Source organism: Gobio gobio (assembly GCF_949357685.1).
Source record: "Gobio gobio genome assembly, chromosome: 17".
NCBI lineage: Eukaryota > Metazoa > Chordata > Actinopteri > Cypriniformes > Gobionidae > Gobio > Gobio gobio.
The window spans coordinates 25653881-25667363 of NC_137110.1; the positions used below are offsets into that span (position 1 = coordinate 25653881).

Sequence of the window (13483 nt, forward strand, 5' to 3'; positions counted from 1 at the left end):
AAGTAGGGCCATCACGGTACAAAGATTTCAGTAATCGCTGGTACCAATAACAGTAAAATTGTGCAGTTCTCTGTACCAATTAAGGTACCAGAGCAAAAATTGTTGAATTAAAGGGATAGTTCATCCAAAAATTTAAAATGCGCCCATGATTTACTCACCCTCAAGCCATCCTAAGCCGCGTTTCCACCGCAGGAACTTTCCCCAGGAACTAGGGACTTTGGGGTGGTACTCGGTGTGTTTCAACCGCAGGAACTGAATTAAGTCAAGTTCCGGGTAAATATTTCCCCCTCAAAATGGCCCTGCTCTTGAGGTAGTACTTTTTCAAAGTTCAGGAACTTTCGGGGGTGGGACTTGGGCGCTGAACATGCTGATTGGTTGCGTTTACGCAGCATTTTGATTGGTCAACTCGACGCATTTTATTTCAACCACTATTTTTAAAAGTCTGTTGCGGACACGGTGCGTGCTGTAAGAGCTGATTGCTATTCTAATCAACAATGGAGTTTAAAAAATATGAACGATGGGCCGACAACGAGGTTCAGGCTTTAAGTTTATTTGCAATGGACGAAATCCAGTGGTAACTGGAAAAGTCGCGCACAGTCCTACGTCACCGGACTAATCTTCATGGTAAATCTTCAATCTTTAGCGCATTATGGAAACGCAGACAGCAAGCAGGTCTGGGGATAAAAGTGTTCCTGGGAAAAAAGTTCCTGGGACAAATTGTTTCAGGGTAATTTCAGCGGAAACAGGGCTCTAGGTGTATAAGACATTCTTCTTTCAAATGAATACAATCAGAGTTATATTAAAAAAGTCCTGGCTAATCTAAGCATCATAATGGCAGTAAATGGCAGCCCAAAATTTGAAGCCCAAAAAAGTGCATACATCTAATTTTAAAAGTAATCCATATGACTCCAGGTGTTAATAAAGGCCTTCTGAAACGAATCGATTGGTTTGTGTAAGAAAAATATCCATATTTAGCATGTTAAAAGTAAAATATCTAGCTGCCTCGAGACCACCTTCCGTATTCAACTTACGTAAAAAACGTAACTGCCACAACATATGACGTCAGATGTAACGTAAGCATTTTGAACCGCGAGAGGCATTACACTTTCTGTGTAAGTTTAATACGGAAGCCAGCCCTAATTATATGTGTAAACTTTAAAATATATTTTTGAAGATAATTAAATTGTGTATGCTCACTTGTATTTAAGGTGCAAGTTATTTTTGGTTTGATGTTTACACCACATTACTTTTTATTAAATTTTTTTTTTAAGAGTTATTAAATGTAAACTTGTTGTGAAAAATGGAATAAAAGTGTTTTCAAAATCAAATAAAACCAACTGCTTTTCTAACTCCAAACTACATTTCTATAAAACTTGGTACATGTATTTATTTTAATCATGTACACTCTTGTTTATCATTGACCTTTGTGCTTGTCTGAAGGTGTTGCATTGTTCTTGTGAGCTCCCTGGGCCTCCTCAAGCTGATTAGCTAGTACTTTATTCCATTGCATAACAACCTGAACCGGGTCATACCCACCACTGTGTATGTGAAAGTGAATTCCCATCATTCTGCAACATAGAAGGATATTACTCAGAGAATGCAAACCACTTATTATTTTGAGAACTTGCCGTTACATTGCATCTTGAGAATGATGCTACATTCCAGGACGCATTCCATTTCTATGAAAGCCTCGGATAATTGTAAACATTTCTGCTATCTCTTTCTCTCTTGCTCCTCAGGGTGATACTCGGGGTCAGATGGTTTCAGAACGTTTGGGTCTCGGCCATAATCTGGACCTCTCAGACACTATGGTCCAACAAAAGTTGGATGAAATCAAGGATCAAATAAAACGAGAGATCCGCAAAGAGCTGAAGATCAAAGAAGGAGCCGAGAACCTGAGGAAGGTGACCACAGATAAGAAGAGTCTGGCTTATGTGGACAACATGCTTAAAAAATCCAACAAGAAGGTGGAGGAACTGCATCAGGAGCTTCAGGAACTGAACGCACACATAGTGGTGAAGGACCCAGAGGAGGTTGTAGGTATGGCTGACTTCACTCCATCTCAAACCATATCTCGTTAGCTTTTATATACTTGTATATTTGTTTTTAATCGGTGAACATTTTTTAACAAAAAGTTACCAGTCATTTTTTAGTCATAGTACTTAGGCTGATGGATATATCTTGATATTTTTCAGCCATTTAACTTTATCAAATGTATATCCCCATATTTATTTATTCGCACTGAAATGGCTTGAAGCTGCAATATGTAACTTTTTTTTGTGCTCAATTTATATGAGTGAGTACTAGGGCTGGACCAGAATATTCGTTCGATGGGTTGGTATTCGATTTTCAAATTTATGATTTGAATATTCGTTGTTGTTTTTTTCCACGAACACCTGGCATCCCGCTCGAAACGGCTCTCATTCGCTTGCATATGTTTACACTATAAAATCACTATAAAATACAATACTTTTTTTCAATTATCTTATAGCCAAGCCATTTTTAATAGCCTCGTTATACTTAATAAATATATTTGCTTCTTCTTAGTGTTCCCTGCAGCAGAGCGCACAACTGCACAAGCTTATATGGCAGAAGCCATGTCTGAGCTTGCATTTTGGGTTAAACTGCGTTCGATTGACATTGTGGAAAATAGAATAATAGAATCAAAATGTATTATCCTTTTTACATGTTAGGGATGCGACAGTGAAAAATGTTTCCCTCACCGCTGTGCTTGTCCACTGAGCGGCTGAACGCATGCAGCCGTGCGCAGTTTACTTTCGGTTTGCCAATTCAGGGGCGGGTTGCTTGAATTGTGGGTTCATTAGCTATTATTCTTAATGAAAAACATAGCAACAAAACAGTACAATGGCAAACTCCCTTAAATAGGCGCTTTTATATCGCTTTGAAACCAGATATTCCGCGATCATCTTGTAATTTAGCTCCTCGCTCTTGTGAAGAATATGATCTGACTGCTGCTGCTGATGTGCTGAGACGCCCGTTAGTTTGGCTCAAGTGGCACGTTCAGTTTTTTAATTGTAGTTAGTCTTAGAGCCCTGCACGGGCCTCAAATCTAGGCCCTAGCCCGGCCGTGTCCGACAGCTTACCAAAACTATCGGCCCGAGTCCCGTGATTTTTATTTAATTTTTTTATCCTCCCTGGCCTACACATCTTTGCAGCCATTAAAATAGTTCAGTTTTGTTTTTAATGTCAAAGTAGTTATATTTTGTTTTGTTTCTTTATTAAGTTAATTTAGAAAAATGTTTAAAGCATTTTTTGGTTTGTTAAATTAAAGTTTTTTTTTTTTTTAAAGTAACAACACGTTTGATCCATTTATCCTCTTAAATCAACACTTGACTTGTCTTGCTTATAATAAAATCCATAGATATAAAACACTTCAAGCATCACAATGTTGGTTTAAACGTTAAGCCTATACTATTACTTTTTTGAACAACTTTTAGTGCCATATAGAACCTTTTTTTTTTTTGAGTAAACGTGTTCAAAAGTAAATAAATAAAAAAAACAGGCAGGTTGTCTTAACTTACACCTCTCCGCAAAATTAATATCCGATCTTCAATTCTTGCGCTAGCCTATGCACATTTAACGGAGTTCACGTCAACGAAAGCAACATATATGAGCTGCATTATATTCAGCTCATTTCAAGAACAAGTGACCTAAGCACTGTAAGAGCATTTAGTCTCATTAGTTTTAATGAAGATGATTGTGTTTTTGAGCATCTAAGACGTTCGGCAGTTTGCGTGATGGCTTGCTTTGCGGCGATACTTTAAACACTGTGCGAGCCGTCTTGACAGTCGTGGTGTCATAGTCTCATGTTGTTTCTACCAGTGCAGCACACCTCATTGTTTCTTTTAATTAATGAATGTCTAAAATATAAAATGAAGGAAAAAGCCCGCGTTTGAGGTATGACGTGAAAATTGGCCCGAAGCCCGGCCCCAGGGGCAGAAATGCAGGGCTCTAGTTAGTCTGTTCTATAACTGAACATAATTATTTTTACTAGCTACTATAATATATCAAAACTAACAGACCTGTGTGTTTTGTATCACTAGTTCATTGCCCGTACGCGGAGCATATAAGCCCTGCCTGCGTGAGGCGCGCCCCTTCTTCAGATTCCAGCCTTTATTAGAGAGAAGGATATGTTCAGCTCCTTCCCTCCGAAGCTTCGAATATTCAATGTTGATTACTACCAAAGCTTCGAAGCTCAAAAAATGGTATTCGGACCAGCCCTAGTGAGTACATCATGAATCCATGTTCCAAACCGTGTTTTTGTCCTATCCTAAATCACTGTGGTACACTTATAATTAGGGCTGTAATCAACCAAAGAAAATCTTGGTCGACTGAAGTCCTGAAATTTTCGACTAAAAATCGACTAAAAATGACGTTAGGAAAAAAAAGTTAAATTAATTAGCTGCGCACTGTGCGCAGTACTTGGTAGCCTTGTTGTCTGCATAAATTAATTATAAATAAACATAAAAAACTAGTAGGCTATTTGCAGTATATTAAATAGTTTTTGATCTGATTATTTTGCACTGAAATGAGTCTGACACACGAGTCTGTCAGCTCTGACAGCGTCGCATCACGTGCACCTGCGCAATATCATAGCCTATGACTTCCCAAAATATAGTACTATTGTCAACTAGATATCATCACAAGAACTTTTGAGGAATATGCAACATAATTTAGACAATTGTTTTTGTCATATGTATTATAATAACTGACAGACAGTATAATTTCAGCCGCTCTGTGCAGCTCGAACGTTAGGAGCTCAGCTTCGCGGCTGAGACACGAATAGACTATTAACTTAAAGCTTTTACTCTTAAACACAAAAGGCACGTCCACTTTAATAAAAAAATTAATATTTATTAAACAAGCCAGATCAAGAGCAGAAAAAACGCTCTCACAATTAAATAAATAATATAAGTTACAGAAAACTAGCCTTCTTCTATCTGTCTCTCTTCTCCAGTGGGTTGGGCCAATCCAAAAGTGAAAACAATGGGGGTGTTTTGAAGACAGTCTGTTACCTGTGAAACACGGGTGCTCTGAAAACACCCCCATTAGCAATTAGTGCTTTCCACCTGATGAAATGAACGCGGCGCGGCAAAACTGATGAAATGAACGCGGCAAAACTGATGAAATGAACGCGGCAAAACGGACAGTACAGATCCACTTTTGCGGCACGACTGAAGCGTGGTGTTGTGACGCTTCCCCTCATGTGTATGTTGATGGGCGTTCCTCAAGTTTACCGCTATGGGTGTGGGTTTGAGCCAGCGGGGAATGAAAAAAAAGGACCGGCGAGAGACTTCTCTTCGCCAGTTGGTTGGGCCAATCCAAAAGAAGTGAAAACAATGGGGGTGTTCTGAAGGCAGACTGATACCTGTGAAACAGGGATGCGCTGAAAACACCCCCATTAGCAATTAGTGCTTTCCACCTGATGAAATGAACGCGGCGCAGCAAAACTGATTAAATGAACGCGGCAAAAACTAATTAAATGAACGCTGCAAAAAATCGACCAATCAAAATTTTGGTCGAGCCAGAACGTATCGACCAATAATCGACTAATCGACTGGGAGATTACAGCCCTACTTATAATAAGTGTTTATATTCAGACTATTTTAAACCCGTCGGGTCGCCACCACTGCGGATTAGCCCAGTACCTGCGTGACTTGTCATAGACATAAACAGAGAGAAGTAGCTCCGGCGTCAATGTTCTTCGGCAAGACTCATGCAGTTTTGTTGATTAACCGCTAGAGTGCCAAAAGTTACATAGTGTTGCTTTAGTTTTGATTTGTTTATTTAGTCATTCAATCTGAGGAACCATATTTTCCAAATAGATTAAAAATGTTTAACCCTATCGCACGTATGTTCACACCGATGTGATCAGTCTTGGCTGGTCCCTGGAGCGTACAATCACACTGGTGTGATTAGTACGGTCAGTGCATTAAGTGATCAACAGAAGAGAAGGATTTTTTGAAGGGGCAAGTGAAAGTGAATTTTTCTAGCCCGACCGGAGGGGGGTGGATTTTTTTCAGGGGGGTGGTAGACCTCCCGAAACTACTAGTGTCGCGGAGCGGGAGTGTTATGGATACGTGGTGTTGCCATAAGCCCTATTCGCACGGGATTAGTATTATCTGGGGACCTCTGGTGATTTGTAATAATTGCAGAGAATGTCTGTGATCTTAATCCCGTGCGAATCGGCCATGTCTGTAATGTGTAAAGTAAAAATTCCCCCGCAAATTACCTACCATATTTCGCCGAACACCGAGGTCCGGTGATAATATTAGTCCTGTGCAAATCGGCATCTCTGTGATTTGGCCAGGATTAGGCGGATCTTATATCATTTTTGCAAGGTTTTTGTTTCCTCTGCGCATTTCTATCTTTATCTTTCACGAAGAATGGAGCTAGGCTGCATATATGCGCACAGTTATGAATTCCAGTGGGGCCGCGCGGATTATAGCCTACTTTCACTTTAGAATGAGCACCAATTGTAAATTGCTTAAATGCGTTTAATATTATTCTTAATAAAAAACACAAAAACAGAACAGTACAATGACAAACTCGCTTAAATGGGCACTTTTACATTTAGCTTTGAAACTGAATCTTCCACCGTATATTGTTATTATATTGCTCAGTTCAGTTTTTAAGTGTAGCGTCTGTTCTCTAACTGAACTAAATTATTTTTATTACTATAAAACAATCAAAATGATATCGATACGACGGTTTATAATTTCATACAGCTATATCTATAACGAAAAAACATTTACAAGTCTTGACATCATATCCAGGAGATAAGTAAGTAAATTCGAGTAAAATTACTGGCTTGCTTATCCCGTGCGAATGCGCCACGAAAAATTCAGATGTGGGGGAGTAATTTCTAAATCACACGAGGTCCCCAGATAATACTAATCCGGTGCGAATAGGGCTTTAGACAATAACTAATTTAATTTGGAAAATAAATATAAACAACATTTATTTATACATCACACAACTATTTACAACACTAAAGAGGTTGGATTTGCTTGAGTTGTTTCTCTGGATTTTGTTGCTTTTAAGAAAAAAACCCCTAATTTTAGCCTGTTTAGGTTCGTCACCTTCTCCGTTGCATTTTTACCACTAAAGTTACTACATGCAAATCCGTGTATTTTTTTTTGTTTTTTTTTTGGGAATATATTTCACTCATCAGAAGTGGTGAAAATGTACGTCTGATATGGGTTTCAGAATTAGGCGTGGCAAAATGGCTCGATAGCGCCACCTACAAAATTTCAATTAAGCGCCATTCCTGCTGTGTTTCACGTACGAGTATGAAATTCGGTAGACACATGTAACAGCCCAATACCTACAAAAAAGACCGTGTCCATGGCGACCTCAAAAAATCTGATGTTTCGCCATGAAACAGGAAGCTGTTGTAAATCAGGCATACAATGTCCGATCTGCCCCAAACTTCACATGTTTGATAAGAGTGCTGACCTAAACACATCTACTTGCCAATATTCAGTTAGTCATAGCGCCACCTGCTGGCAACAGGAAATGGCATGCTTTATACTATAATTCACTCCCAGAAACACTTTTAAATATGCCATGAAATCTCAAACATGCTAGAAACACATTCAATCTTGCAACACGTGGCTATGTGCTAATGTATGCGATTTACGCCATGAAACAGGAAGTTGTTGTAACTCAGGCATACAATGTCCGATCTGCCCCAAACTTCACGTTTGTTAATAGTCCTAACCTGAAGACATCTACATGGCAATATTGTTACAGTCAAAGCGCCACCTGCTGGCAGAAGGAAGTGTGGCACATTGAAGTGAGTTTGCCATATTTCTCCTATATTTACCCGCTTAAAGGGATAGTTCACCCAAAAATGAAAATTTTATGTTTTTCTGCTTGCCCCCAGGGCATCCAAGATGTAGGTGTCTTGGTTTCTTCAGTAGAACACAAATGAAGATTTTTAACTCCAACCTTTGCCGTCTGTCATTCGTATAATGCATGTCAATGGGGTCTAATTTTATAAGAGAAAAAAAAAACATGCACAAACAACTTCAGGTTAAACCCTGCGGCTCGTGGCGACACATTGATGTCTTAAGACACGAAACGATCGGTTTCTCAGAGAAACCGAGCAGTATTTATGCTATTATTTCACCTCATATCAGACGAATGTCATCAGCTCTCCAGACCGCCATAACTTCCTGTGTGTAAGGTCAAAATACCCGCGAGATCATAGAATATATACGTAGATGCCTCATTCGACCGATCCGCGCAGGCACTAATGAGGCATCTATGTATATTTCTATGATCTCGCGGGTATTTTGATTAAAGCAGTATTTCTAGATATCATATGTTCCAATCATATGAAAAGCGTCAGTGACGTGCATTGAGTACACAGCGCAAACAAAGACACAACAGCAGTAATCGAAAGTAATCCAGTTTATTGTGGGGATAGCTGGCTAGCCTAGCCCAGATACGCTCACGCTTACCCCCTTCTGCTTAATCTCACCCCGCATTTGGTGCCTCCGCTGTGGGCCAGATGCAGTACTGGGGGTCGGGGATGTTGAAGGCCGACCGGTCAGTGCAGCCCGAGCTTCGGCGTGCGTGAGGTTTATCTCTAAAGAGATGTGAGTCTGCCGATGTTGAGCAGAAACTCATGACTGTATGCACATTGTAGAACAGATAGACGCGACGAGGACGTACAAAAACACTGACTCACAAGATAGAAAACAGTTGAAAACAGAGAGAAGCCGCAGTGTGTGCACGAATAATAAATAATTAGCTACACATAAGAAATCACTGATCACAGATCAGAAGGAACTGAAAAAAGACTTCTGTTTTCACTTGTACATCCAAACACTGAGAAACTCGTTCACAAGCCACAAATATAGCGCTTGCATGGGCGTGCCAGATTCTCTGGGCGGAGGAAAGGGAGGTAACCGTTCCTGTGTGGACGTCATAACAGGAGACTTCAGGATTGGCTAGTCTGGCCTGTCATTTTCTCAAAGGCAGAGAAAGACAGCCAGAACTCGGTTTTACACCGATCAACATTTCTATCCACTTGGGGACAATATTCAGGCTAGGGGAACTCTTATTAATGTTGAAATACCTCATAAAATGAAAATTTCATGCCATGGGACCTTTTTAATCAAGTAGTAAAGTTAAAAACGATTAAAAATACATTTTCACTAAATGAACATGAAGATGAACAATATTTGATCATTTTCTTTTGCATGTAGTAAATATAAAAAATCCATAGTAATAAACAGCAGAAATAACCTATGTTTATTCTATTAAATCTTTTAAATGCCATTTGAGGAACATTTTCATTTGAGTGAGTCAGTTGATTTAAACCGATAGATTGAACCAATGCATGGAAAATAATCAAACTTACCAACTCTTTCGCAATTGTTTGCTTCTAAAGTTTAAAGGGTTAGTTCACCCAAAAATGAAAATTCTGTCATTAATTACTTACCCTCATGTCGTTCGACACCCGTAAGACCTCCGTTCATCTTCGGAACAGAAATGAAGATATTTTAGTTGAAATCTGATGGCTCTGAAAGGCCTCCATTGGCACAATGGCACTTTACACTCTCAAGACCCTTAAAAGGTACTAAAGACGTCGTTACAAAGTCCATCTCACTACAGTGGTTCTAAAATAACTTTATGAATCGGCGAGAATAGTTTTTGTGCGCAAAAAACCCTAAATAACGACTTACATAGTGATGACGATTTCAAAACATGGCATCATGAAGCTTCGAAGCGTTATGAATCAGTGAGCCGAATCATGATACGGATCGCGTGTCAAACCGCCAAACTGCTGAAATTTGGCGATTCAAACCACTGATTCGACTCGCTGATTCATAACGCTTCGAAGCTTCATGATGCCTTGTTTTGAAATCGTCATCACTATGTAAGTCGTTATTTAGGGTTTTTTGCGCACAAAACTATTGTCGCTGATTCATAAAGTTATTTTAGAACCACTGTAGTGAGATGGACTTTGTAACGACATCTTTAGTACCTTTTAAGGGTCTTGAGAGTGTAAAGTGCCATTGTGCCAATGGAGGCCTTTCAGAGCCATCAGATTTCAACTAAAATATCTTCATTTCTGTTCCGAAGATGAACGGAGGTCTTACGGGTGTCGAACGACATGAGGGTAAGTAATTAATGACAGAATTTTCATTTTTGGGTGAACTAACCCTTTAAACAAAAATATGCTATTAGAACTAAAGTGTGGCAAGGACGGATTGCAAAACTAGTCTGACATTGTCTTTTAAGAAACTAAATGACCAAATAAAAAAATAAAATTCCTTTAATACGTATCTCACTTGGTACCATGGCAATAGCATGATTTTGGACTGTATAGTACCATAGAATTATTTGAACCATGTTGTAAAAATAACATAAATATCGTTATCAGTATAATGGTATGCTTTTAAGCACCATGTTATTACTGTCTAATACTGTCACTGACTCTACCTTGGTACAACCACAGCAATTTTATGCTCTACTGTGGTTTTACAAGGGCTTTGTATCCAAAACAAGTTATCCATGGATGTTACTCTACCCTGTAATATACTGAGAGAAAACAAAATCACAACAAAGATCAATGTTAATGATTTGCCAGGGGTTTAAGGGATTATCTAAAATAGATGGTTTTGTATTTGCGCTTTAGCTTCTACAAGAGGCTTGCTTTTTAATTATGTTGTTACTTATTTGAACCATCAACTGGTTTACTGAAGGAAGAACCTGTTTAGTTAATCGAGTGTCTTTTATTATTTACCTGTGAACTTTATTGTTGATAATACTACAGTAGTATAATATACCAAGTTAATCCTAAATTAATGCAAAGAAACAATATGGCAAGAATGGATGGAGTGTCTCTGTCTTTGCATCTCTCTGTGTGTAAGTGTTGTATTATGCTCATGGCGTTGTGGTTTGACATATATTATAGTGACTCTTTGTGGACTCAGAAAATGATGAATGCGGACTCATGATTACAAAGCTGTTTTTTTTTTCTTTAGTAGTGCTTCAGGGAACTTCTGTTGCATTTAGAATAATGTCTTTAGTTTCTCTGTACACACATGCATTTGTTACTGTCTCACCAGCTGTTTTTCTTGTTCTTGGTTAAGGCCAGCTGTATTCTTGGCTAAGGCCAAGAGCGTTAACTAAAATAACTATATTCCCGTCTACACGGTAGACACTTGTTTATTTTAAGTTCACTTCAGTTATGTTCCATGAATGTAATTACAGCACATGCTTTAAAGTAGGAAGTATTTTGATTGGTTTTTTTAGTGTTATTGTTCATCATCTGTGAAAGTGATCCCAACAATATTCTTCCTCTGTATCCTTATTGTTATTGAGAATGAGGAGATACGTCATGGTCGTGGGCGGAGTCTGAGCCCTACACCATTCTGGGATCCCACGCTATTGGTTGCCAGGGGTAACATTGTAAGAGCGATACAGAGATCAGAGCAGGAAAGACGGCTCGAGGAATTATCATCGCGGCGTTTAAGCGGATAAATTACGAGAAAACTTAGAAGAAATGGAGAAGAAGAGGTCTCTTACAGGGAGAAACTTACTACCAGCGCCAAGCTGAGGTATTTAGAGAAGCTGATATCAAAAACGTTGACCCATACAAGCTGCCACGGCAGAACTCCGAACTCTTTACCACCTTACACTGAAATGTTTCTATAAATATATTTCCTGTGCATTCTGAATGATAAATATATCTCCCCACTATCCTGCAGCAGTCCAGTGCTCGTCATCATAGCAGTGTTTTTCTCTTACTGATCATATTTTATACCTGTTGAGTTTATATTTTTAAATTAATTTGACTAAAAATTTAAATGATCGTTTGTGTGCGCTGGTGCTTTTATTCCAGCCTTCTTAAGTAGAATGAATGCTCAGTACGTGCCTTAAATGAATGTAACGTTAACAATGTTAAATATTGAATTAATCTTAAACAGTGATGCACACAGTAGAGGAAAATGACAGTCAACTAGGCCTACCTTGAATATTAATTAAGCGTTTTGGGCATAAACATGTTTATAACATACAGTAAAATGACTGACAATGAAAAATGACAGAATAGTGATCAACATGTTTAATACAAATAAATAAAGGTTCGTATTGATCAGGTGTCTCACACTTCAGCATCGCGCTCACTAGTTAAGACCATGACTGACACCCTGTGGTGAAATAATGGCGTACGTTTACCAGCCGCTGCTTTCTCAGATCGGCTTGGGTGGATTAAAACTTCATGTTCAGGTGAGTTTGGAAAACTATGTACATAGTAATCATCAGAATATCTCTTCTCCAGTCTCTGTCCGAATCAATTACCTGGCGGGCAGACCCCCAAAATGGCGGAAGGGGGGCGGGGCGCTGTGTCGTGACGACATCTCCTCATTCTCAATAGTTGTGGTGTTGACTTTTAAAATGTTGTTTATGGTTATTGTTATAAATATTGTTCTTGAACGGATCAAACCAAAACATTTGACTCTTGAGGTTTTTCAATTCAATGTACGTTTGTGGTATGGTATGTTTAAATGCATGTTTTTACTAGTCTGGAAAAAGCAACCTGCCCATCTTCAAGCGGGGGAGGGTGATAGAGGGATTAGAGGAGAATTAGGACAGGAAGTGTGTCTTTCCTGGCACTTAGTAGTGGGGAAACCCATGGCAAATGTGAGACTTTTCCTGGTCAGTTCCACAAGTGCTTCATAAAAATCACTGTTTTATAAAATATGTTTAGCCAGATTGCAATAACAACTTACTTACATTTTGATGCATAGAATGTCTCTTGAGGCCTGTTGCGTAAAGCAGGTTTCAATTTCTACCCAGGTAAGTTTGAGATTAGTTTGAGCAAGCTAAGTTTTTCAGGCTCAAGAGGGTGGATTGGCGGTGTTCATCGCTAATTTTCGCTACACGGCTAACTTGCTCTGGAGCAAGTTTTATTCTGGGTTAGAGATCACAAACCAAAACTGGACCAATCAGCTGTGGTCAAAATGATGTGTATCTGATGCAATAAAACCACTCCTCCATATCTCCCGCTTCAAATTAAAGCCGTTTACATTGTGGATTTTTTTTTCACAAAATCTTTTGCTGCTAACTATTTAATATATTTTATATTAAATAAGTACACATGCATTGAAATGGTCAGATTTTATTCATTCACTTTAAATTAACATTTTTCATAATAAATAAGTGACCTCTAGTGGCGGAACTTGCATACTGTGCCTTTAATTTGCCTGGCTTCCGGTGTCATTCGGTTTCAGTTATTTTTAGCTGTACAAACCTGCTTGTTATGCTTGACTTGGTAATAAATAGTTAAATAAACCTAAAACTTAACATCAAGAACATCCAGGTAAACAAAGACACCTGAACTAGGGGTGGGCGATTTGTTTTTATTTAAATTGATCTTTATTAAAAATAAGAACTAAAAAGGTAGTCTTCACATTAATTAAATATACACTGATACATAATA

General features: G+C 38.7%; 1 protein-coding gene across 3 annotated transcripts in view; it reads left to right on the top strand.

Moving 5' to 3' along the window:
* Positions 1-13483, top strand: part of pkn2b (protein kinase N2b) — a 66576-nt gene that overhangs the window by 20132 nt on the left and 32961 nt on the right. For all 3 annotated transcript variants that reach the window (XM_079841792.1, XM_079841793.1, XM_079841794.1), the window contains exon 2: positions 1740-2040. In XM_079841792.1, the coding sequence (XP_079697918.1) occupies positions 1740-2040 (301 nt within the window). The remainder of the gene's footprint in view (positions 1-1739; positions 2041-13483) is intronic.